This window comes from Saccoglossus kowalevskii, chromosome 18, assembly GCF_978046115.1.
Source record: "Saccoglossus kowalevskii chromosome 18, keSacKowa6.1, whole genome shotgun sequence".
NCBI classification, from domain to species: Eukaryota; Metazoa; Hemichordata; class Enteropneusta; family Harrimaniidae; genus Saccoglossus; species Saccoglossus kowalevskii.
Genome location: NC_140658.1, coordinates 21159614 through 21186873, shown reverse-complemented (window position 1 = coordinate 21186873; position 27260 = coordinate 21159614). Strand labels below are relative to the sequence as shown.

The 27260-nt window shown below is 34.5% G+C and overlaps 1 protein-coding gene across 1 annotated transcript; it reads left to right on the top strand.

The window, feature by feature from the left end:
• Window positions 1–230: 230 nt before the first annotated feature.
• LOC102801410 (transient receptor potential cation channel subfamily A member 1-like) lies at window positions 231–25995 on the top strand. Its single transcript, XM_085492991.1, has 26 exons — window positions 231–303; window positions 1309–1502; window positions 9570–9726; window positions 13620–13795; window positions 13939–14046; window positions 14350–14458; window positions 14700–14845; window positions 15607–15743; window positions 16464–16512; window positions 16764–16985; window positions 18049–18218; window positions 18612–18776; window positions 18937–19051; window positions 19360–19526; window positions 19736–19820; window positions 20205–20264; window positions 21595–21681; window positions 22167–22237; window positions 22898–23060; window positions 23210–23299; window positions 23722–23891; window positions 24002–24131; window positions 24315–24512; window positions 24664–24843; window positions 25235–25350; window positions 25724–25995. Exons 1-26 carry the CDS (start codon window positions 231–233, stop codon window positions 25989–25991), a joined length of 3606 nt encoding a protein of 1201 aa, XP_085349117.1. The 3' UTR covers window positions 25992–25995.
• Window positions 25996–27260: the final 1265 nt, after the last annotated feature.

The window sequence follows — 27260 nt, the reverse complement described above, 5'->3', positions numbered from 1 at the left end:
ACAACAAAAACAGTGTGTGAAGGTAAATGAATTGTTTCTACTCATTAGTTATGTAGTTTTAATTCGTTGTCTTGGAAACATAATGACGATAGTTTATGTTGTATGTCGACGGGCATTTAGAAACATCGGGGCTCGGAGACAAAGCCACAAAAGTGTATGTAGGTAACCGAATTACGTCTACTTAACAGCTATGTAGCTATCACTTAATTCGTAGTCCTGGAAACATAATGATGCCAGTTGGTGAAGCTTTTCTACGAGCATTCGGGAACATCAGGGCTCGATTAGAGGACCATAAACGCGTGTGTAGGTAACTGAATTATTTATATTCATTGCCATGTTGTTATCAACTTAATTTGAGTCTTGGAAACATTACGATGCCTGGCGGTGTAGTAATCCCACGGGGAATTCGACGCAAAGAGTAGCCTACGACACACTCGTATTGGTGTAAACTACTCACTGATTTTGAAAACGTTAGTGTTAAGTTTATCTTACTACGTAATACACTCCATGGTTTATAATAGTTTATTGTATAGTTTTCGTGTTCAATTAATTTCGCATATATACGACTGATTCTGCTTCAGTCATATACTAAAGATGAAAACATTGTGCTTCCACTACAGCGTTCAGTGAAACGACGGTCTAAAATGCACGAACTACTTATCTGACTTAGAAACGCCGTGATTTACCAGTCATATAAGCATCCACATATAAACCCAGTAGTGTGACAGCTAAAGTTAACAAAGTATATCTTGTATACATTTGAAGTACGAACTGCGCTGTACTACATTTTGTTTTAAATATACATGCACAAATCAATGCGATTGCACTGTGAAATTATAGGATATGGTCGTCCACGGTGTTCAGACTGTATTTTTTACTTTTAATATAGTACATATATCAGTTAAAGTCTTTAAAATTGCTGACAATTAAACTAATTTAAATAATGTTCATGTATTTATTAGTGACTTCGATTCAGAACTTTACTGTAGATAAACCAAATATTTTGTTTACTGGTCATTTGTTGACTGTCTAATGGGAATAGTATTCGCCTGTGATTATTTGTAACGCAGTGGTGCAAAAAACAACACAAATGACATTCGGGAAAATGTGTTTGATATATTACTGGCAAAGCCGCCAATATCCGTAGTGCCTTTAAAAGCTAGCGATATTAAAGTTGTGTTCTGTTGTGTCTGCCATTACAACTAAGATATTTCAAATAAACGATTTTACACGAGTTACCTATATTCAGATAGCACACACAAAAATGTTGTTTTATCAAATTGCACATATCTTCATTGTATTTTCTAGACTTCGATGTTCAGTGTTCCTCCGCCGGCGAGTCTCCCTCTATGAATAAATCAAGATGGCGCCCATGGGGCTCAAGCACGACTGTGGAGCGATTGAACAGTACGTTACAAGATGGTCCAGAAACAGCAACTGACGAACAATGTGATGCCGGAGAAGTGTGTAGCATCAAAGATAGCCCTTTCAGAATACTCAAAGTAAGTTCAATTTTGGTCCTATGTTACACTTTAGCAATTTATTTCAATAATAGTAATGATGTGTTTCTCGTAACTGTGAGCGTCACGGCATATTTTTAAGTTTTCGGTGTCTCTGGAAATTCCGCGCGCACCGATTTTGGAAATAGATTTGTTGTTACTGTTTCTGGGCTTCATAGAGCTGATCAATGAATTCTATACACACTGATTATGCAAATATTCATCCACCCATTAGGGATTATATCGTATAGTGCACTACTTTCCCCAAAGACGTCATTGTTATCACCTTCTTGTGACATCTACTCTCATCGTGTTAATAATGAGTGATTCAAAGTGCTAAATTGAGCCTCTTTTCACACCTTCGCCTCGAAATGTACACGAGAAGACAATTATTATCACATTTCAGCGCTGCTAATATTTCTTTCGTTAATCGATACATGTCACAAACATTTCTTGTGTGTAGTTTCCAGTGTTTAAATGATATCCCAACAATCACATCAATGTCCCATGATTCAACATGTTTTCGATGAGTAGCCTCCAAGCCGTGGACGCACTAGCGTATGACGGTTAAGTCGTTTAAACGGTCTGTTACTTTAGAATTTTACTTTTCCTTGGCAATAGTACAAGGGATGTTCTGTGTTTGATTCCCTTAGCTAGCTGTTCACTGAGCAGTAAAAATGCGAGTAAAGTCAGCCATGTGCTTACAATTAGTACCTAAGACAAACAAGTCCGGGGAAAAACAATTGAATTCAATATTCAGAAATGCCGCCTGGCACAAAAATATTTAAAACGAAAATAAATAAATGTGTTTAATTTTGGCCTTGGTTATATTGAATGATCTGCAATTGAACTTATATTAAACGGTTTTAATACAAATCACCATTATGTTGTACATCAGGAATACATTTATTTTTCTAAAAAGTTTCCTATGATATAAAAAAAACAAAAAAACATAACGTTTGAGATAATGTAAAGTTGTACTCAGTCAGAGTGTATAGATGTGTGTAGAGTGTAACCAGTGCTTACGAATCGTAAATCATTTAATAGGTAAAACAAATAACATTATACTAAACACACGTATTTGTCAAAATATGCAAACGACAGTTAAAATCAAAGACATTTAGGTGAACAAATGTTCAAAAAATTGTCGTATGTGAAACGTAATACCTACTAACTATACACAAGCACATAGAACAATCTTAAGAATTATTCTAGAACAGTAAACGTATTACTGTTATAGAGAGTTTAATACAAAATTAATTTATTATGGATTAGTCAGAAACAAATAAACATATGAAAAATTATACTCATTAAACAATCATTTACGTCTCCATAACTTATACAGCAGTAATACGTTTTCAAAGAAAAGTTTCCCGATATTGCAATTCATCATGACTCAGGCATGATTCAACAAAACTTAAATTTTGCTGAGTCACTATTATTCAGTAAAATTGTAGTCATTGTCATTAGGCGACTTTGAACAACGTATCTCGTCACGTGATCGAGCGGAAACTTTGCGCCTGTACTTCCGTAAAATGGGCGTAGAAATTGTGGCAACTTTGCAAGTCACCATTTCCCTCTTCAGTTGGAATATCATCCCAATTGACAATATAAAGTTACACTTCCTACCCACTGGGTAACTCCAGAAACTATATAAAAACGATTGTTTTTCATTCAGGTAATAGCTTTTGCTGAGTCACTATTATTCAGTAAAATTGTAGTCATTGTCATTAGGCGACTTTGAACAACGTATCTCGTCACGTGATCGAGCGGAAACTTTGCGCCTGTACTTCCGTAAAATGGGCGTAGAACTTGTGGCAACTTTGCAAGTCACCATTTCCCTCTTCAGTTGGAATATCATCCCAATTGACAATATAAAGTTACACTTCCTACCCACTGGGTAACTCCAGAAACTATATAAAAACGATTGTTTTTCATTCAGGTAATAGCTTGTCTTGGGGAGAATACAATGAGTGTGTACGCAAGACTGAACAGCGAGACAATAACGAAGTTAATATTTGTAGTCGTCACTCAAACGTCAAGCAAGTAAAATGTTAATTCAATAGAATATCATTTTGAGGCAATGAAATGATAAGTTGACACATGAGATAGCTCCGTTACTGTAAATATCAGTCGATATTCACCCATTACGGATTCGCGACACAGCCATCATCTGGCGATAACAATATAAGCAGCCGTACTACTTCTGTTCTATTATGTTTCGACCAATTAATACATTATCGTCACTCGTTTGGGAACGCCGCGGTCGCGTTGCTCGACACGAAAACTTCGTCCGCTGCGAAACAAACAGCCATCTACGTGAGGAAATGGAAACAGGTGATGAACACACGAACGGTCAGCACTCGAACGACATTCATCTTATAACCTACTCGTCAGGTGGCATGATGTTCCGAGATCACGCACAATACGTACAGAGTTTTTTCACCGACCACAGCGATGATTCCATGTCGGCCAACTTGCTGGGCGTGTTTGAAGTAAGTATCTATAGTATGGAGAAGCGCTTTACATTATGTTTTTAAGAAAAAGGTAAATTTTAATCATCGCGGATGGTTTCCAAATATGATTGACGTAATGGTTCCAACTTGTTCATAAAAACTAGGTGTAATAATTTAATCGCGCATAGATTATTAATAAGGTTTCTCAAAAGCTCATCGGAATCGATGATACGAATCATTGTACGGATAAATATGTCAAAACGACAAATATAATTTAATAAGTTATTTGAACTATGCATCTGAGCGTTGATTCACCACAAGCTACGTTCATTTTGTATGCAACTAAAAACGGGAATATCATGATAGAAAAGATGAAGCCCTTCAACGAACATATTAGTAAATACAGTGTTTTACCCAACCACTCCGCCAGACATAATTATTGCTTCGTTTGCATTAGTAGTATTCATAGCCAGCAACATAGACACACACACACACACACACACACACCCACACACACACACACACACACACTAACGAGGCAATATAGAATGATACACCATTAATGCGATGTTTTTATGATCCTGGAGTTATGGGCCGGCCGTAGGATTCAAGTAAATTATATGAAATTGATACAACTGACATTTTTCATCAATTTAAACATAGTAAGATTAAAGGTAGAATTTCAATTAGGATTCTCTGCCTACAGTGATTGTCACTAAGCATGTTTTCTTAGTATGGAGTATTCACAGTGTAATCATTCTTTTCGACATGTTATTATTCTTAAGGCCATTCCAAGGTTATTGGGGTGACCAAAATGCAATAAATATGAATTTATTTGTCAATGACACCCTAACTGAGGTGATATTGGTATATTTCAGGATTTGTCGCTTTGATATTTAGATATTTAGTGCAATGAACTAATACACGATAAAAAAAACAGTTTAAAATATGTAAAATTATATTTGATTGTAACCAATGCTTCCGATTCGTATATAACTTCACGTATAATAATAAATAACTTTATATTTATTAAAAACATTAGTGTCAAGTTCAAAAATTGGAACTCATCTGTTAAAAACTGAGGTTATTTGAACTCTTGTCTAACAACCCGACTATGCATGAAACTAAGTACCAACACAGGGAGTTGGACAAACTTATGTACTCTAATAAATTATTAAATAATAAAATGTTATATAACTTTTCTTTTACCCCTCCTGGTCTTTTACCCCCCTCTTGTTTATACCACTTTTTCCTTTATCACAACTTTGTTACGCGCTGATGTTATATGCACATTTTAACGCGCGATGTAGACACACCCTATTACAGTAAAATATCCCAAGGGTTGAAACGCGCCAGGAAAGAGTGGTATAAACAATGATCAGTGATTACTTGAAATCGATACCAGGAAAGGGGGGGTAAAAGAAAAGTTATATAACATTTAATTATTTAATAATTTATTAAAATACATAAGTTTGTCCAACCCCCTGCGGTACCAGCTACAATTTATATGTCATTACTGAACTGCCACATAATTGTAAAAAAATGCCATTTATAATATTGCTCCCGCAACTAAACTAAGTAGGGTACACATGCTGTATGTTTGAGCTAACTGGTTGTACCCATGATGGTTTACTGTACCGTTTAAACAATGGTCTGAGGCTACATCAATGCCCCATTGATGTGGATTAAAAATTGAATTCACGTGGAAAGTAAACACAAATGAAATACTGTAAAATGACTAATTTTCACTGGGTTTAAATTTCACTGATTTACCATTTCAGGCATATTCAGTGGGTTTTAAATTCACGGTTTCGTCATTTAGATAATGTGTTCTATGCTAAATTTTACATATTCACTGTGTTTTAATTTTGCGCATTTTTCCATTCAGCGAAATAAGCTAAATTAAAACACAGTGAATAATTACCCCCTTTACAGTATGTGAAACCATTGGTGTGGAAATAAACGAGTATTAAATTAAAATTAAATAATCAGACGTGTTATTTAAATCATTTTATTTCATATCACATTTGTTATTTGTTCCCAAAAAATATTGTGTAATAAATAATTTTATATTCTGCATAAAAAGATGAATATAATAGAAATAAATTCTCTGAATGCTTCTTTTCTGAGTTAATCTGAGATTACAACTCCATGTCTACGTAAATCGAAAAAATAAATTAGTAAATTTGAGATATGTCTGAACGGGTATTGTGCGGGAACCTCGCTCAGTAACTTTACAATATTCTCACTGATAGGTTGGTGTTAAAAGGTCGTAAATGTTATTGTCTGCTATGTGGCTTTGTTTAGATTCCAATCAGAGATTGTGTCTCTGACAATGAATTGTAACTGTCTATGTTTATTAGAGAGTGATATATTGCACAGTATAAGCTTCATGAAGCGAAGTAATGAACTGAAAGGCTTCCATTTTGCTGTTGTCAAAATATATATAAGTGTCCTGTACATTGTGCCAGTGCGTAATAGCGTGGAATCGCGGAGGAAAACATTGTCTTTCCAAATTTTATTCAAATTACCGCCCAATGGGAATCAGTTGTCTATAAAACGTTACATAGAAATTGATGCATTTGTTTGTTATTCTTTACTCGGCGTAATTGGTTGTATTATTCCAACCAGCCAGTGCACCGAATGTTTATTTTAAACCTCAATGATATATTAGAAAAGGTGAACTGAGAACATGAATTTGTCAGATGATCTATCAGTCGCCCCCCTTGGTAATAGTGACACTAATGTGTCTGTGGCAAGGAAACCTGAACTCATCAATGACTATGATATGTGCGGTACGACATAACAGCTATCCATTAATTGAGAATGTGTTTATCACATATATATGCCATCCATTTTAAAATAATTGCTTATAAGTTTCGACGTTTGCGGGTCTGTGTGTTTGATGCGTGTGTGTGACGCGTGTGTGTTCGTGCGCGTGTATTTTAATTAATTCGGCTACTCGGTAATGTCTCTAACTTAAGATTTAACTGATTTGGCAAGAAATGAGTAAGAGTTACGACACTGTAGCTAAAGTAAGTATGCTACTACATTTATGCACTGAGCCACGATCGCTTAAAATGACATAATACAATGTCAACGTGTGTTCTACTAGATATTTAGAACTATGTGTTGGACGAAATATATATAAAAAAAATGAACTGATGAGTTTTCTTGAACTAAATCTATTTATTGATTTTAACGCAAATCTAGCATGACGTCATGTATCGTTAAAATCACGGTAAAATGTTTTATTATAATGAAATAGGGTTTGTGAATTAATACGCATGTCTGGACAACCACGTGCACAATAATTTATCATACTAACACGAAAGATGTATAAATCGGAATTATACGTACTGAAATGGTATGAAATTACGATAAATATCGTGCATTCCTAGCATTAAATTGTGTATTTTTTATATTAACTCGATTAAGCGGCTTGCCATTTAATGTTTAAGAGCAGAAGTGTTTATTGAAATGTATACTTCCTTTTCAGAATTTAATGCCTGTCAAATTAGTCGTATATCGCAAAGCGTATAAATCATTTAAAACGCAGAAAGTTGAAACAGCTTTGTTCAGCTTATATTCTCACAAAAAGAATTTTCTGCTGATATGGTTATCTCGAGAAAACACATTTCAGTTGGATAGTGTATACACATCACTGCATGGAAATTCGTTGTGACCTAAAACCGATATGTCGGTGATAATCCACCTAATATGATATCCAAAATTCAACTACCTATCTTGCATGTTATGATACATACCACAGACGTGTCGATAAATTGAAATAAACCTTTATTATTCAAATATCATTTTTCTTAAATATGAACACTTCATGAACATGCTCGAATCGATTCACCAATCAGGATTCACGATTCCTGTGAACGTTTGGAGCGGGTGCATGGAACTTCATAATGTTGTTCGATTTGTAGCGAAATTCTCGTTGATCATGTATCAATTTAGCTATGAGAATCAACACTGATACTAAAAATAACAGTATTAATGGCGAAATCGATAGTGAAAATAAAACACAAAATCGACACAAAGTGCCAAAGATACTCTTAATTTTGCAGCCATGTTACAAATCGGTTATAACATGAAACGCTCTTTCTATTGTGGTGTACAAGTAAAGTTATAAAATCTTGAAACATAACCAAACACTGAACAACTCATTACACATTTAACTTGCGTGTTTAATTAATGTAAAGCTGGCATCGGATGTGTACACTGCAAATTAATTTACACACAAGTATTTTAACAAAAATCAATAATGAGAACAAAAGTATGTGGAAGTGTATAGCACAATCAATAATTGTGTCAAGACTAATATTTTGAATCAATTGAGTATGACCTCGCTCAGAGACCAGAAAAATTTCGAACCGAATCATGCAATCATACGAACATCTCAGTTTTAATAATTAACAATGACATAATTCATTTCACTGATTATAGGGATAGTATACTGAGCATTGTCATCCATATATTTGCACAGTGGACTAATTCGATGTCCGTGGTCGATATGACGTCGTAAAGAAGTGTGTTCAATTGGTGAATCTCATGTTTTCATCTGTTGCATTTGTTTTACGTGAACACTTTTTTACATTATATACTGAGAAGAATTCAATATATATGTAAATGAGCAATATATGAAAATCGGCGACTGTCGGTGTAAATATAAGGATACATTAATTTGTAAATTAATTATATTTAATTTGAAATTTCCATCAAATGTTATTCTTCTTGATCATTGATTCATTGTCTCTCACATTCTTCTGCACTTTTAGTCAGATGTCTATTGTTTCTGAATTTACGTTAATATTTTATCATTAATAATGACGGCAATAATTCGGTAAAATAATTTAATAGAAAACAGTCATATAAACAATCAATGGAGTAATTAGGTTAATACATTGGTGAATTCAACGTCGATAAAGAAATGTCAAACTGGTGACAGCTGATTGGTTGCCGCCATTCGGTTGCGCATATGCCGTACCGATGTTTGTCTAAGGAGTTTCCCGAAAGCAAGATATATTACTATTAATCTTATTCCACAAGACATAATATTATCATAAAAAGAGAAATAACATACCCAACCGTCAAACTTTATACAAAAGTAGTATAGGGAAAAGAACGCAAAATATGACTGACAACGATTGACAAAACAATATAGAAGAACAAAACAATAACACTACATAGTCAACATTTTAAGGGAAATTTATATGATTCAAGACTGCATATGTACTACAGGCTGAGGCATAGTAAATGAGTTGGAAAATATATACCCTATATGTAGGAAGGGGTGTGTAATTGCTGTGAAGGTGGGGAAAATTGATGATAGTATAATCAAAATCATCTCCCTTGTCATATAGTCTGGTGGAAAGCTGGCCATTAGAGTCAAACTCAAGGCACGGGTATATCATTGGACTTTAATCACTAAATTTAGGGATGTTGGTGGGAAGTACATCATCAATATATCATAATGTATGGGATTTGACTTCTTTGCATTATTTGCTTTAGAAATTCAGCTCTATATGAATACAGAAAAAAATAAATTATTTATTGTAAACTAACACGTATCACAGAATAAATTGTTGGATATCTTTTTTAACAGGTTGCTGCGGCAGGAAATCTACAAGAACTTCAAAAGATTCACAAACTGAACCCAGAAAGAATAAGTTTACAAGATAGTAAAGGTGCCCAGGCGTTGCACTATGCTGCAGGCAACAATAAAATTAACATCATTGAATTTATACTGGAACATGGCGGAGGTAAGATTGCTATTAACACCGTGTACTGTGGAATTACAACTCGTTTCTGTCTACAGATCTCCCATAATACACTGTAACCTCGTTATAACGAACTCTTCGGGGGACATACAATTAGTTTGTTATAGTGAAATGTTCACTATAATTAAGCACATAATACACTGGTTTTTATTGGGTGAGCGGGAGACATGCTATGTGTTCATTATATTGAGGTTATAGTGTATAGCGTAAAGCGATGGATTCTCACAAGTGTATCTGCGACAATGTTTTCCCAATGGTCAAATCTGCAACATGTCACTGACCTTTGCGCGTACATTATGACTTTGCTGACTGAAAACACGCTGGGAAAATAATCGCGTCTCGAAAGTTTATTTCAACTTTATGCAAATAAGCATTGCCTTGCTGTCATTTCAACTTGATAATCAAATATGTATGCTATATCGTTGCAAATTTATTAGATAACAACATGACATGCGTTGTTGAACACATAGTTTGTAATTTCATTCAGCTTCTTTTAGGTATAATTCTAGACACATAAAAGGCAAACATATAGAGAATATAGCAAATTATCTTTTTTCTATAATATACTTGTGTGAGCAGTAATTACAACATTTTTTATGGGTGCACAGGGAATACATTTCTTAATTATATTTCTGAATTATCTTGTCAAAATCAGTTTTTTGCGGGGTTTTTCTGCCAAAAATACGAAAGAATTTCACAATTTCAAAAACGCCAAGTCTTTATCGTAGTGTTGTTGTTGTTTGGTGATAAACGAGATACGTATGGTGATTTACCGAAGCAACAGATATGGTTTAATATCCTTACGTACGAGTTATCGGAATTCTGACATGAATCCAATCATTTAATATTACATTTTCACCTATTCAACCAGAAAATGATTTACTAAGTCAAAAAATAATCATTTAATTTAATAACGACATTGTGCTATAACGGCACAGTATTAATCTGTCACCATTTACAAGTATACTTTCCCATGTGGGCAACGCAAAATTACTTAGATCTGACAATGGATATTTTGACGTATATTTATAGTCTAATGAAATACTTCTTATCTTCTGGGAACAGGCGGTGCACAGTTTTGAAAGGTATTATTATACGGATTAAGTCGAAATGCGTTTTCAGGGTCAGACGAAAGAACGTGTGTCAAAGTAGATTGTCCTCAACAAACCATTTATCGGGGCTCCTCGAAAGGTTTTTTGGGGGGGCGGGCTAGCTATGGCGGAACAATATAACTAAACTGTTTCGGCACTTGATGTTGTGTCCAAGACTTTTTGGACATAAGGTAACACTGTGTGTGTATTTTAAATAGGAATGTAAGTTCTCTTGTTTCTTTTATTTCATGACAATTTACACAATTCAAGAAAATGTATTTAGTTAGTGGTAGAACAAAGGTTCGCGAGTAATACTGGTCGAAAGCGGATTTGTTGCACCATATAATGACTTAAATATTATTTGTCCTCGATACAATGAACCAAATCGTACATTGTTGTACGAATTCTGATTCGCGTGCGCGCTAAACATAACTAACTAAGAGGTACATAATGTTCGAAATCCACTCAGATGCATTGGAGAAAACAAATAGAAATTTTAAAGGAGTGGACCCGATGATTTCGTATTAATCTTTGGCAAATGCTTCAAAAGAGACTAAGAATAATAATTTGAAATATATAGTCTATCATCGATCATCGAATTATGCGTAAGTATAACACTATAATATGCTGAAACATCAATCATAAAATAATTCATACAACTGTTCGGTGATGTTCGGCTATTTGCAATAAACTTCTGTTGTGGGCATCTTACTAATACCGCACATGTTAAATGTATACAACTTTTCAGCAATAGGACATACACTAGTAAATCGAATTTGGTATATGGTGTTTTCGAAAACATGTTACCGAACGGCTTGAAGTTGAGAGCAGACATGACATATTGTATCTTTATTTGGCGATTTTCAAAAAAACAGTAACAGTAGTACTTGAACATGACTGCTGAGAACATATTGGCAAAACACGTTTTCAAAAACGGGTTAAATAATATCTTCACCATATAAACCAATGTAAAAAAAAAAACTTTTAATGATCACATTTCATTAGAATACGTCAATCATTTTTTTCGAAAAGTTGCCCAAGTCAATATCCTACTATTGGTTGAGAACGCATTTTGTCATAAAATGAATAAATTCTGAGGAAGAACATTCATGAAAAGGCTTATACGTTAATCACGATAATGAATTTCATTGAATGCATGTCAACTTCATGTCAGATATTATTGTATTCAAGATAGTAATTGCTTTTACAAAACGTTATTTTATGGTACACTAAAGAAGATTAAAAGCGTATACGAACTCTGTAAAAGAAAATTGGCCCATTGCACTGACACGTTAAACTTTGCTAGGCGTTCGGGTGAAATTTACAAACACATGTAAAGCGATTAGCATAGAGTGTGGCTAACTCAGACAAATCAGTACTTTTGTTCAAATACTTGAAAAAATAAATTTTATATTAAACGCGTCATTGCATTTTTACAATAGTAATTTTCGAAGTCGGTTAATTGCTTAATTGACCATGAATGACGTATTGTCTAACATATATCTTATCTTAAACTTGCGCACGAATACACACTGGCCTTACTTTGATAATGTGTCTACTTAAGGTAGCGGGACTATTATTTGCTTACTTGTTTTCATCTTCTAATTGTGACCAAATGACTACAATTAGACCCAGGAAAGTATATATTTTTAGAATCGCCAGACTTCAAGCTTTGCAAAGGTGTGTTTGCCATGCCCGTATCTGCATTCTATGAACCGTTACTTAATCAAATGTGAAAAATTACTTTTTCTGTAAAAAAAAATAATTACGCATTTATGCTGGCGGTAAGAAGTATTTTTTTTCACTTTTCCTAGTTGTTCAATAGTCTGGTAAATTGAATGTGTCTGGTCAGTTTTATGCAAGCAACGCGTTTTAAAAAATAGTGTGCTGAATTTCAATTACTGTTTTAGTCGCATTGCTCCCAACTCAAACCACAACTCGTTGGTAAATAATCGATGAAATAGTTTGTCTGGACACATTCAAGTTCCTCTCACTGTCACCTTAAAGCTGTGAAAATTTGGTGTTGATCCGACGACAATAAGTATACGTTATTTCTTGTTAAAGACCTTGTATTTTGAAAAACATGAACTCCTAGAAAACGTCCATGAAGTAACAGCAAATATTTTCAAGCTTGTTTATCGGCACAATCAATTTGTTTTCCCATCAAGGTCTGCTTTAACATTGTAGGGACATCCAAATGTGTAAGGCTATTGGAAACCAAAAAATAAAGGAATGGGATAGCTATAATTGGATAAATTCGGCATATGAAAACACCAAAATCAATGATTTTTTTTCAGTGGCTGTGTGACCTTGTGTCTGACACATTCATATGCAAATGACTAATCTGTGAAACAAACAGGGGCGGAGACAAACCACTCAAATGTTTGGAAACACTCATTGTGTGTCAGATAGCTACTGATAACACATCCTAACATTGCTTTGTCTTGAGTTTATCTTTGAAACTTATAGGCACACAGATTAAACCTGTGTTATTGATTTTGGAAAACACTACTGAGGCTGCCTTGCTTCCCTTCAGAAAATCTACATTTTAACCAACTTACATGACATTCTATGTTATGTTGACTTTATCACATGAAAGTTTATAGTGCATTTCATCAATTAATAAATAAATGTGAAAATTGTAATTTTCAACACAAATAATAGTCTCGCTACCTTAACGGCTTCGGAGAAAATGATAGCGACACAGTGCATTTTCTCCCGCATTCTCACAGCCCAACTTTATTCTGACATACACTATCAGTGTTTACTACTTCTCGGTTGCAGATATAGCATGTAAGGACTACAATGGTGACACGCCGTTACACTGGGCTGCAGAGAAGGGACAAGTCAAGTCAATTAATTACTTGATAGATAACGGGGCGTCAACCTCTCTGTTGAACGAACGTCATCATGCTCCCCTTCATTTAGCCGTGGAAGCAAGGAGTGTTGAAGCTGTCGAGGTGAGTTTCCGTGATAGCAGTAAACAAAAACGTGAGCATAAACACTTTGCATGCTGGATGTTTCGGGAAGGGAGCATTGTAATTTTCCTTATCATTCTTTCCTGTGTCATTTGTTTTAATTAAATTTTCTTTATTTTCATTAGGCTATGTGTAAACACCCAAGTGTTGATATTAACATCCCCGGAGAGCTTGGACAAACTCCTATTCATTACTGTGCTGTGAAGGATTATGTAGAAGTTGCTAAGAAACTGGTACGTGTCATAGCAACACACGAAAGGAACATAAGACGTCGCTATTATTACAATTAGTTATAACATCGATTTAATTACATCTACGTCAGTGTAGCCAGGCAACCATTTAATATTTCAATCAATTCATATTGACAATGAATTCTCGTTTTTGGACGGCATGAATGTGTTTTTTTTTGTGTGTGTGTGTTTACTGCCAGAGTTGAACAAAATGTCCAACCAGTCTCGTGAACCATGCAACCTGAACTAAAGAAATGCGCTGTGCTTACGTGATTTATTAAGCTAACGTCACACTTATTTTCACAGGTTGAATTTAAACCCAAACTGTGCGCGAAAGATTGCAATGGTGTATACCCAATCCACGCTGCTGCTACGCATGCGTCAGCTAATGTACTGAAGTTACTTCTTGACGAAGGTAACCATTGTGGCAAATACCATTACGTCACCTTATTCGCATATCAATCAATACAACTTTTCCGGTTCCGCTTTGTTACCGTGACAATGAATACTAGTAAATAATAGTAGCTAATGCTGCTGCTTTTTCTCATTTTTCACTTTATTTCACTCAAATTTCATTTCACACCCATAATGCATTTGTAAGTTTCAATAATAATTATAGCAAATGTTATTATTTTGCGTGTTGTTTCTCGTTCTAGTTGAAAAGTTGGGATATACTAGGGATGCGGTATTGAATTTCGTGGACAAAGAAAGAAACTCGCCCATGCATTCTGCCGTCAATGGGGGAGATACAAAAGCCGTTAAGCTTTGTCTTGAGAGTGGCGCGAGACTAGACGTACAACAGGTGGGTGTGCGCCCTCGGTGTTAACTAAACAGCGATACTCTTATCAGTCCATTTCTGTTGTGTCTGTGTTGGCCATACATGGCGATAGACTGAACGTTTGTTTTATACAATCATAATTGTGATTGGCGGAACACGTGGTAGCTATCACACTCACTCACCATTGTTTATTGTTAACAAAACAAACATGAGGCGAAACTCGAAGCAGTGAGGAAGTGAATTATTCAAATTTCTTACAACGGTTTTCAGTTCTCACGAGGAATTAAATACATTTTCCATCAGTTTAAAATGTACAAGACAATTACCCATCTATGTGGAACTAGAGACAGAAATGAAGTGTTTTGTTCCCCTTTAGTGGAGACTGTGTACTCAAATGTTTTATTATGTTTGTCACTTGTATTTTCTTACATTTTTGTAAAAATTAAATATATATATAAAAATTAAACCATGAGGCAAATGGTTCATTTCTCGTATCTGGTGAGAACACTGCATGTATGTGTGGCCTCATACTTCCATTAATCATAATATGAAAGGCAATATAATTGTTTGTTTTATCTTGTGATGTTTCTAAGAACGACGCCGAATCAAAATTATTCGCTACTAAATCATACACTAGTGGCAGAATTATTTAGGTGTGGTTATTCAATATTTAACATGATAAGAGATAGATACAATTTGCACAATTATTCTTCAATGAACGCGACCGTGGCGGTTGTGGAAATTAATAATTTCACATGAAATTCGCATTTATTTTCGCGTTACAGAGCGATAAATCAACACCGGTGCATCTAGCTTGCTCTCAAGGCGCTATAGAAATGATTAAAGTGATGTTTTCGCTGCAAGACAAGACCAGGCAGACGCTGCGAGTTACTGATATTGAACATATGACCCCTATTCACAAGTAAGTGTAACATATGTAAACTTACATACACCAATTCTCATGTCTCAAACTTTGTCATCAAGAATCTTCTATGAGATGCAAACGCTCGTCGAGATCTCGTTGATGGTGAGGTGCCTCGAGATTTGTTTCTGTCTCGCAAATATTGTTCAGTTGCGTCCACTATTATAATTTCTATGTAATGGAAGTTCCATTGAGGATTATGCTGTAAAGAATTCACAATCAATAAAGATGATTTACAAGTTAAGAACATACATAATAAAACAAACGAAACAATCCACAAGTATACAACAAACGGGGAATAGACGTCAAGTTTTGAAAAGAGTGAGTCATATTCAAATAAAAAAAATCAAACATTACAAAACTACTGGCCAATTTTGGTAAAAATGTAATATTGCAAAAAAAGGAGGTTAGTGTTTGTCGCAGATTTTCTATTGTCCTTCATAATCACGAAGCGTATATTTTCTGCAGTGCGAATCAGTTTAGAGAATCTAAACTTTCCAAGCGTACACTGCGTTCAGTGATGTCATTGGTCAAAATAAGTTGGAATAACGCGCGCGTAGATTATGATCTTTGCTGCATACATAGACTTCCAGTTACATGCTTTTAATTTAATACATCCTTACACGACACACTACGTATGAATGATTACGTTTTTAGACTCGAATTACGTTCATGTATACAAGTCTTACACAAAACATATTTCTGTTTCTATGACTACAGAGCTGCAATGTTTGATCACCCCAAAGTCGTGGAGTATCTGATTTCAGAGGTAGTGACAGATTTTATTGTATTTATTCATTTTTGTTTTAATGTACGTCACCGACCATGTTGAATGGAATACCTATTTATTTGAATCATTATGTTTTAATAACATCTAACGTTTATTACGTCGAAATGTTCAGAAATGTTGCACCAACCCAAAGTGTTGAACTATGATAGAGATCAAATCAATATTGTACACGTTTTAAATACAAAGTTAGTGACAATTGTGACAGTGTTACGTAACCATCTTCTTAATAGGGCTCTGAGATTGATCCTTTCGATAAGCATTTACGTACTCCGTTGCTATTGGCTACATCGAAGGGTGGATGGAGAACAGTTAAAGTTCTGTTAGAAAATGGAGCTGATTTCAAATTGAAGGATAAAATGAAGAGAAATATCCTCCATCTTGCTATTATCAATGGTGGAAGTCTTGCTCACTTCGATGAACAACTATTCCAGGTAAAATATATACGTCATACTGTGTCTCGCTCTCGTATTACGGGAGATTTGGGCTAACATAAAAGCGTGTTCAATGCAAAGATTAAAAATGGACAAGAACAATTTAAGCATTGTTGTTTGCTACCTATATTGACAGATTCATCGGTCCGTGAGTTATAATGAACTGAAAAACGCTATTCTTGTAACGCACATTTTAGTATTCGTTCGTCAAAACATTGAAACTTTCTGATACGCATGTGCACTGCTTGTTTTGTTACCTACACTAGCTATCACTGCAATGCGTATTAGTGATTTCGTTTTTGCATCCAATGTGTTGTGTTCATTGGATGCAATTGGATTTCTAGTTGGTCTACAGTGTGGTGTATTGAACATCAGTATTACAATTTAAATTTTTTTTCGTCTATACATCTTTAATAAATTCACAAAGTTATTAGAAGGCATTCACAAATATTTCTATGTACTATAAATAGTTTAATTTACTGTCTGTTTTAACAGATTCAATTATTAAATTTAAGACAATCTTATTTTTATTTTTGTGCCACCTCGACGAAGTACCATACGTTCATTAAGCGTGACATTACGTACTGTCACCTCCAATGACAGATGTAAACACAATTTAGGAAATTTAAATCTAGTCAATTTAAAAAATAAATATATATTCTAGTTCAGTATTTGACGTACATACAACATTAGAATGTTAATACTGCTATCCGTGTTGATTTATAAATGGCATCTTGTCAAAATATAATGTCGAATAACAATAACTGAAACCAAATATTGAAATAAACTCAAGTAGTTCATAAGTGGACGATTGTTAACCTAATTACCATTTTTTCCAAGTATGAGATTGACCTGGTAGTTAACTCAATTAACATGTTATCTTAAGTACGAGATTAACTTGTTAACTTCTTTTCCTTGCTTATTTGATGGATACAGGCTCTACCATTTGCAATCTTAGGTAGCTGGAAAACTTAAAACAAAAATATAAAAATGTACAGTCAAGACATCACAAAAAATTGCCACACCTTATATTCAGGATTGAAAGATTTAACTTTAATAATAATGTCTATATGCATTGATACAGGATTCGGATGCTGTGGCGCTGTTAAATGAAAAGGATCTATGTGGTTGTACACCGATGCATTATGCGTCGAGAACAGGAAATATCAAATCACTACAAGGTCTTCTAGAACTCGGTGCATTGGTAAACGCCAAAGATGATAAAAAGCAGTCCCCCATGCACTTTGCTGCTAGGTTGGTGTGCAGTTACTATCTGCATCTTTATAATGTGTTTTAATGATTTTTGAGTGACTCAAAGATCGTTCAAATGAAATGATTGTCGAGAATGTCAATTACTCTATTCAGTGCTATTGAATTAACTAAGTGTGTTTTGAAATATATGAACGAGAAACTAAAACAAATTGACACAACTGTTGTAACTGGAATATCGTCTGTTGGTCGTGATAAAATAATGTCATGCTCGCTCTTAATCAATTTGCAAATATTTTGATTTGGCGCTTTTAAAATGATTAATGATTAAAACTCGCCTTGTAATGACCCCGATTTTATTTTAACTTCGACACGATAATGAGTGGCACAGATAGACGCGGAATAGAATTCTTAATTTGATATTTGATGCCCTTATAGATATGGTCGATATCATACAATTCGTCGTCTATTGGATAGTAGAATGGGACCACATATCATCAATGACACAGATGGAAAGGGGATGACTGCATTGCATTTAGCATCGTACAATGGCCATGCTAAAGTAGTCCAGTTGTTAATGGCAAGAGGCGCATTGTTACATAGGTATGTTTTATTAGATTTCTTTGAGTGGTTGGGTGAGTAAAACGTCACTAGATTTTGAACATATACATATATTGTAAACAATAAAATACACCCCCAGCGTTTTTAATGACCAATTAATTGTATACATGTAATTGTATTTATCCATGCTTACCAAAACCAGAGACCACAAAGGTAACACACCGTTGCATCTGGCAGCTATGTCTGGATATACAGACACAATGAAAGTGCTATTGGGAACGCATGCGCACTTGATCGACCAGGTTGAAGACGATGGGGTGAGTAATTCACACAGCGGTATGCAAATAAAAACATAATGCTATTACCGCGGTTACCATGGTGACACTTTCAAATTTCAGGATACTACTAACGATTTAAAAGTCAGACATCTATAGGTATATGAAGTGAGACTACCAGTAAATGGTTCATTTAGTATTGTTATTTGCAAAAGAGTATATTCACAAAACAATAATGTCAATCAAAGCAACTTGATGGGACTAGCGACCAGTCCATTGTTGTTATATACATAATTGTTATTCTACACTTTTATACGAATACAACAAAATTGAATGTGTTTTCCCGCCAGAACACTGCTCTTCATTTGGCTGCAAGAGAAGCTAATGCGAATGCAGTATCATACTTGCTGAGTGAAGATGCACACTTGCTTGTCAACAAACGAGGTTGGAGCAGCCTCGATTTCGCCATACAGATGAAAAACAAGGATGTTGCGTTAGCATTCGTCATGCACGACAGGTAACAACCAACTCAGGTCAAATCAACAAAATTGCGAATAAATTATGTAGGCTATTTCAATTAGAAGAAGTTTGCTTATGTAAGTACGGAATAGTGTATCACGTTTAAATATATGAATATGGCACAGAGAACAAATAGGTAATTCCTCGGTGATTCTAAAACTGATGTTATTTCCTCTCAATATTATTTCTCTTCTGATGTATTCGCAGATGGAAAGAAGCAATGTTGATGATTTCCACCGAGCTAGGCGCCCCTATGCTTGGACTGATTGAACACCTACCGGAAGTCTGTATTGTAAGTATATTACGTTACCCAGAATACTGTGCACTTCAAAGTACACTATGTCGTGAATGGGGTAATGGATGAGAAATGATCAACTCTTTTAACTAGAAAAAAATATACATGTTTTTCGCACCTGGGTGTAGCATCTCTATTCCATTCAGGACAATTTGTATTCGCATGTGCCAACATCGCATCTTTTCTTAGTTTCTTTTAAACTTTTTAAATCCAAAAAACTTTTAAAATAGTCATTTGTAATTCGGAGATTGTATTACCAAAAGGAAAGAATAGGCAAGGGGAAATGTGTATGGATGACTACGTTACCAAAATACAATATAAATGTCGTAAATTCCCAAAGCACAACACGCCCTTTGTATAATAATACTTTTTACCTTACAGGCAGTTCTAGATCGATGCCTAGAGACTGCAGACGTGGATATCAAAAGCTGCTATTACTGGGTAAGGTTCCTACCTATATACTTTGTTCCGAGGAACAGTTTAATTGTTATTGTATTTACCACATGATACTAAACATGTAACTATGGCAATATACATGTGTTGTGAATGCTGCGATACGACCAAAATGTTCGTCTTAATATTCATGAGAACCACCGACAATGTTTTCACCGAATCAAATCGAGTCTTGGAACTGTTTCGTGCCTGGGACTTTTTTTGATCGTGACGTCATACATCAAAGACAGATTTGTTTAAAGCATTGCGATCGTGGGATATAAATAGATGATGGAAGTTTTGTAAATACACAGAGAGATGTTTACCTACAACTGGGTTTTTGATAATATACTAGTATTTTGTATCAAAGACAACGATCGCAATATAATGTTTAGATTCTGATATTTTTTCTGGAAAATGTACCCCCCCCCCCTTGTCGCTACCTCAATTCATTTCTTCAAATGTCTACTTTTTTCTAAGGATGGACTGAAATAGCACTGTTGATTCGATTTGTATTTTCTGGCCCGTCATGCTAGGATCGAAATATCTGTTCTTTAGTGCATTAATTATATGTGTGGTGGTTTGACATATATGATAAGCTTTTGGTCAACTATAGTAACATCATCAACATCAATGTTACGTAGCTGATGTGAACGACAAGCTGTTGTTTGTGACGTAAATTAAGGCTGAGAAAAAAATATCTCTGTTTCTCGTTTCCGCGTGCATCATTTTGAACTATGCGCCTCGGACGTTTTTTTTCTCTTCTAAAGCATTCCATAATGCGCTTGTACTCGCAATTGTCTAAAATTTCCCCCATTTCAGCTCAGTATTCAAAAAAAAATCGCCTCGCCGCCTCATTTTACAATTTCCATGAAACGAGAAACAGAGAATTTTTTTCCTGGCCTAAAATATGATTGGTGCCATATGTGGAGTAGGGTGTGCATTTCGCACCATAAATCACCAAATATTGACCATGGCCGTCTTTGGCCATGTAGTGGAATATCTTTGTTAAATGTTTTCTGTTCTTGAACTTCCCTTTAACTTTCCCATTGATTAACTATGATGACGTATTCACCTACATCTAAGTATTCATGTGATGTACAATATATTGAAAATAATATATTTGGTAATCGTAGTCCTAAATAACTATTAAAAATAGCTAGACGTTTTTTTTTTTTTATAAACTACTATTACATGTGATGTACAGATTGTTACAGTAGCATAAATTTTAGAGAATGTCTGAATCACAATTTAATTTGACTCGTTTTCCTGTGTTGCTACCTTAACTTGATTCGTATGCATTTGTATACTTAATTAATATAATTTCATTATATTTTAGATCAAGTATGATTTCAGGTTTCTACAGGCACCAATTGGTGTTAAACGAAAGGATGGAACAACTATACAACCACTGATCGCATTAAATGTAAGATCTGTATTACTGTAAAGGGGGTAATTATTCACTGGGTTTTAATTTAGCTTATTTCGCTGACTGGAAAAATGCGCTAAATTAAAACACAGTGAATATGTAAAACTTAGTATAGAACACATTATCTTAATGACGAAACCGTGAATTTAAAACCCACTGAATATGCCTGAAATTGTAAATCAGTGAAATTTAAACCCAGTGAAAATTATTCATTTTACAGTACATATGATTTTAGAATTTACAATAGATGCGGGTAGTATAGTTTGTACGGGCGTGTCATTTACATTTCAGAGATTTCTCTACCCCTTAATCGTGTTTTTTCACCAAATGACATTTTGACGAAAATTGCGCTTTCAAACATACGCTGCTAACCGTGGCAACGTTTATTATTATATCACAGTCCTCTAGAGGGACTGTGATTATATACATTGTTTTGTTAGCAAGGTCAAATTTCCTGATGAAATTATTATATCATTCAACAGACTATGGTTAAATTCAATCGTGTTGACTGTTTATCACATCCTGTATGTTTAAACTACCTTGGTATGAAGTGGTAAGTCGTTATCAAATACATACACACAATTACGCACACGGTATTCAGAAAATACTCGTACAATGAGGACAATTCGACAACTCATGGGTGAATTGTGAGACTAAATTCAATAAATATCATTTTGTGTTGTCACGAATTTGTTTATCTCATATCCTGGTACCGTAATTTGTGAAGCATTGATTTTATTCAGTGTCACGTCTTCGTAGATTGTCCAATCTTATTTGCACTTTTGTAATCTTTCAATCTTTAGTAAACACCGATTACTGTCAGTTTAGCATTATACAATTAGGAAATGCGTTGTTTTTTTGGTTTCCATCAATTTATTTTCGAGTTCTCGAATACATTGGTGAACATGATTGATAATTTTGAAGTCAATTCAGTCCTTTGCCTTTACACATTCATGATGAAAACGTGGACACTAGGCAAAGTAATAGATGAAATAAACATGCTGCCATCATATATGGGGTTTAAAGCGCGGTAGACGTCGCACAGGGCGTGTTCGAATTTCATGTAAATAAACAATGTATTTTACACGCGTTGTATACGTCGCTGTGAGTCCCATATCGAACAGGACGCGGCACGACGACTGCCACCCTTTAACAGAAATGTACAACACATAGCAATGTTATTGTATATGCATTCTCATACTTCCATTTACAGGTCCGCTTATGGTCGTCCATTTCATCTCCTCAATATTATATTTTATCTGCTTTTCTTGGGATTCTTTACCTATTTTATTTGCACGATTGATCCGAGAGTGCACGGTGTTCCCGTTAATGGTACGATTGATTATAGTGATGACATACACACACGGCCATCAACGGTGAGTCATGACGAAAGTAGATCCATTATTTTGTCATTTCATTCATTTTTGTAATGGTGTAATATATACAATTTAAGTTATCGGTGCATTTTCACGTGTATCGCATGAGTCCATTAACAACATTAACATTAACTGTTTATTGTTTATAGTTTTGTACACTAGACTACTTCAGCCTCTACGTCATCAGTATATTTGCAATGCTAAATGTTGTAAAAGAACTAACACAGATGGCCCAACAGGTATCTATATTTGTATTTACGGTGCATTCTTAATTAGTACAATCTATGTATGAATGTCAGAGTGGTTTAATGCATATTTAATTGGTTATTTAGGTATTGTAGCGCTATATGTATGTCAATAATAATAATCCAAATTTTTGGAGACTAGGAGACGTAAGTTCATTTATTTATTTTACGTGTGACGGTTTAAACGTAAAAACAATATTTTACTCAGATATTACTATATTACTTATTCTTTTTAATGTGACAGTTGTGTATGCTTATATTATATTATATTATATTATATTATATTATATTATATTATATTATATTATATTATATTATATTATATTATATTATATTATATTATATTATGGAATTTTCCACTTTGTGTTCAAATCTTAATTAACATATTGATTTCATTATTTCTTTGTTTGTTTTAGAAACTAAAATACTTTCAAGATGTCACGAATCTCTTGGAATGGACAATATATGGCACAACTCTAGCATTTATTCTGCCGTTTCTGATGGACCAATCATATCATTTCCAGTGGGAATGCGGTTCTATTGCCGTATTTCTGGCCTGGTTTAACTTTCTACTCTTTCTACAACGGTATGAGCAATTACAGTGACATGTCACTCTATAAATACTATTCAATTATTTGTCTATGATTATTAGAAAATTATTCAAAATACTGAATGTTCATTGATGGTTATTTTCAGATTTGATATTTTTGGTATCTATGTGGTAATGTTTTTGGAGATTTTAAAGACGTTGGTTCAAGTGTTGCTGACTTTCTCAATAGTCATAATCGCATTCGGATTGTCATTTTATATCCTAATGTCTCAAGAGGTAATGTTTATCACCAATATTTCAAACCTACACTGCGTGTATGTAATGCATTATACTAATTGTATATTACGCATGATTGTCATAAACCTTGTCTTAGTACACATTTGTATACGGTGCAAGAATTGTAGAAAGAATGTCAACGTGCAATGTTAATCCCATTGTTCTACTTTTTCATTGTTGTAGGAAAATCAAGCCAACAGTACGCCGTGGTTTTCAATCTACCGAATGGTTATCATGATGCTTGGTGAAATTGATTACATTGCCTCATTCGTCACTCCAGCTACAGACGGCGAACCGCAAACCATGCATTACCAAGGTCTTACCTTTGTTATGTTGTTTGTCTTCGTTCTTCTGATGCCAATTCTCCTGATGAACCTACTGGTAAGAACTAAATATTGCGTTATAATGCGGTAGGCTGTGTATAATATAACAGTGATATTAGCGGCGAATTAGCTGCCAGTGTCTATCGATTTATGAAAATGAGAGTCAATTGTTTCGGAACGAGGCTTTACCAATTCTCTACTCTTTTTAGATTGGTTTGGCCGTTGGTGATATTGCCGGAGTTCAACGAAACGCACAGTTAAAACGATTGGCAATGCAGGTGGAACTTCACACTGAACTGGAACAGAAGTTGCCAATGGTAATCATTAAGCGATTTGATCGAGACACTATGTCTGTGTCTCCTAATTGTCCCAAATTTATCATTTACAAGGTGCGTTACATTTACTGAATATATTAAGATATTATATCCACTTCATTTTTGCGTGCTAGTATATCAATTTCTTTACACCCTTCACACTGTGTATCTCGTAAAAAGTCTATCGAAGTTTTCATCAGTCTGCGTAATTGTGTAACTCTATTAATTGATGCTCTAGACATAGGCGAGCAATTAAGCTGTAAATTAGACGTTATTATTATAGGCAAGCTAGGATGCTTTTAGTTAGGGAATAGCAGATAAATATAAAAATGGTAAAAATGACACACCCAATGTCATACATAGTTTCGCTAATATAAGTACCCCTCTCCCGAAGAAAATTATTGTCGATTATCGTTATTGCATGAATATATCCATCTATTAGTATATATCAACGTTATGTTATTAGATATGGAAAGCAATTCGAGCCACGGCTGGTATGGACACTGAAGATAATATGGAGCGTAATTCGGTTGACCCTGTATATCAGGGTGTCCAAGTGGAACTGGTGAAACAAAAACGAAAGTATGTTTTCTGTTTGCTTAGTGCTAGTAAAATCGTTCTATAAAATGTATACTAACGACCGTACATCTTTATGTTATACTGTAAATTGAAAGATAAACTACCGATTTGATTCAAATCCACCAAATTGTAGTATTGTGTGTCTTTGAAATTCACAGGTTTGAGGTTTGGCAACAGAGGGTGAAAACTCGTCTATATCAATCAATTCAAGGTGGTGTCACAATAGTAATGTTTCTGTATGAATTGAGGGAAGATGAAATATTTATGTGTATATGTATTCTGTATGCTTATGTTTGTTTATATGTCAGTTTTGACTTTTAAATCTAGTTTGAACAGATTTAGATTCAGGTACTATTGTCATTGTTTAAATTTTTAGGATGAAAGAAATATCGAACCAGCTTGACAAGCAGTACGAGATGCTCAGACTGATAGTACAAAAAATGGACATAAGGAACGAAGATGACGAACAAGACGAGGGTGACGTGGCGTATAACTGTGACCTGATTCCGACGACATTCCACTGCAGGTCGGGAATGTCAGGTGTCGTACAGCGAGCAATGGGCATGTCAGCTGCTAAGAAAAAGTTGCAGAAGCAAGTGTCGGTGATCAGAAAACAACACAAAAACCATACTTCTGAGATGTGAATAACACCGTGTTGAAAGATCGGATATGGATTCATATGATATTGGCTAAATATTCATACATAAATCAACAAGTAGCATTACACGTTGCTGATTTAGATCATTCTCATAAGTATCATTTTCACTATATAGCTCTACTGAAGTGTTTGGAAATTATTATGAGGATTCTCCCATTTGGGCATTTTCCCATTTGGTAGTCCACGCTCGTCGTGACACTAAAACACCTTTAAAATCCTCGGCAAATGGAATTCGAATAATAAATCACAGCAACTATCGCCAACCATTACATATTTTACAAGAGCCCATTAGAGTTCTATGAATGGTCAGAAAGCAACTTTTAGTCATACAATAACTTTAATTTATATCTAGTATGTGTAGCGAGAACAAAATGATAGAAGTCAAACATTTCTTTGATTGGAACACAATTTCCCCCAAAACAAGATTTACACTAAAGCCTGGCAAGTGGACAGAATGTAGAATTTGCTTTTTTTTCAACCGCTTTTGCCACACATCATGTTTTTTTGTGTGATTATTCAATAATTATGTTGTTAATGTGGTACACGTAAAACTTCTGTATATAAGTGAGTCAAATACGTTTAACAATCTGATCGCATTTGAACATTTCATTAGTTTAACGTAGATGTTTGAAAATAAATAAATGGGCATACAATAAATTATAAATTAAGCAACAAATAAAAAAAATGTCTTAATTTAAGTGAGTATTCTAGTTTTAAATATGACGTTTTTGTTTTATATCTCAAAAGTTCAACATAATAATGTCTCACTGCTAAGTAGCCTTTCTAAAGTTTCAATAACAAAATTAATAAGTAATAAGTCCGACATTAGTCTGGCTGTTAAACAATTAGGGCTTAGATAATTAGTATAGTATACAAATAAACCTGTTATGTTATAATATGATATATGATATGATATATGATATGATATGATGATATGATATGATATGATATGATATGATATGATATGATATGATATGTGATATGATATATGTGTGATTGAATATGAATTTACATGGTGTGATGTTTTGACATGACACAATAATTATATTTACATTATGCAAATTATTGGATTGTATTTTATATTTCTGTGCTGTACTTTTATTAGTGAAAGGCAACAATTCCAGTTCTGGAAAAAAAACGTGAGGGTTGGTTTCCAGCCATAAGTTCCAAATTTGAACCTATTCATCGGCTGTGACGCATTAGGTAAATTTGCATACACACTTTGGCATAAAATTCATGAAAATGATGTTGTGTT

Excerpts from the sequence above, each read along its gene's own strand:
- LOC102801410 (XM_085492991.1), top strand. The coding sequence starts at position 231 with ATGCCAGTTGGTGAAGCTTTTCTACGAGCATTCGGGAACATCAGGGCT. Across the intron at positions 18,219-18,611 it reads CCCATGCACTTTGCTGCTAG|ATATGGTCGATATCATACAA; the intron begins GTTGGTGTGCAG and ends ATGCCCTTATAG. Across the intron at positions 18,777-18,936 it reads AGAGGCGCATTGTTACATAG|AGACCACAAAGGTAACACAC; the intron begins GTATGTTTTATT and ends TACCAAAACCAG.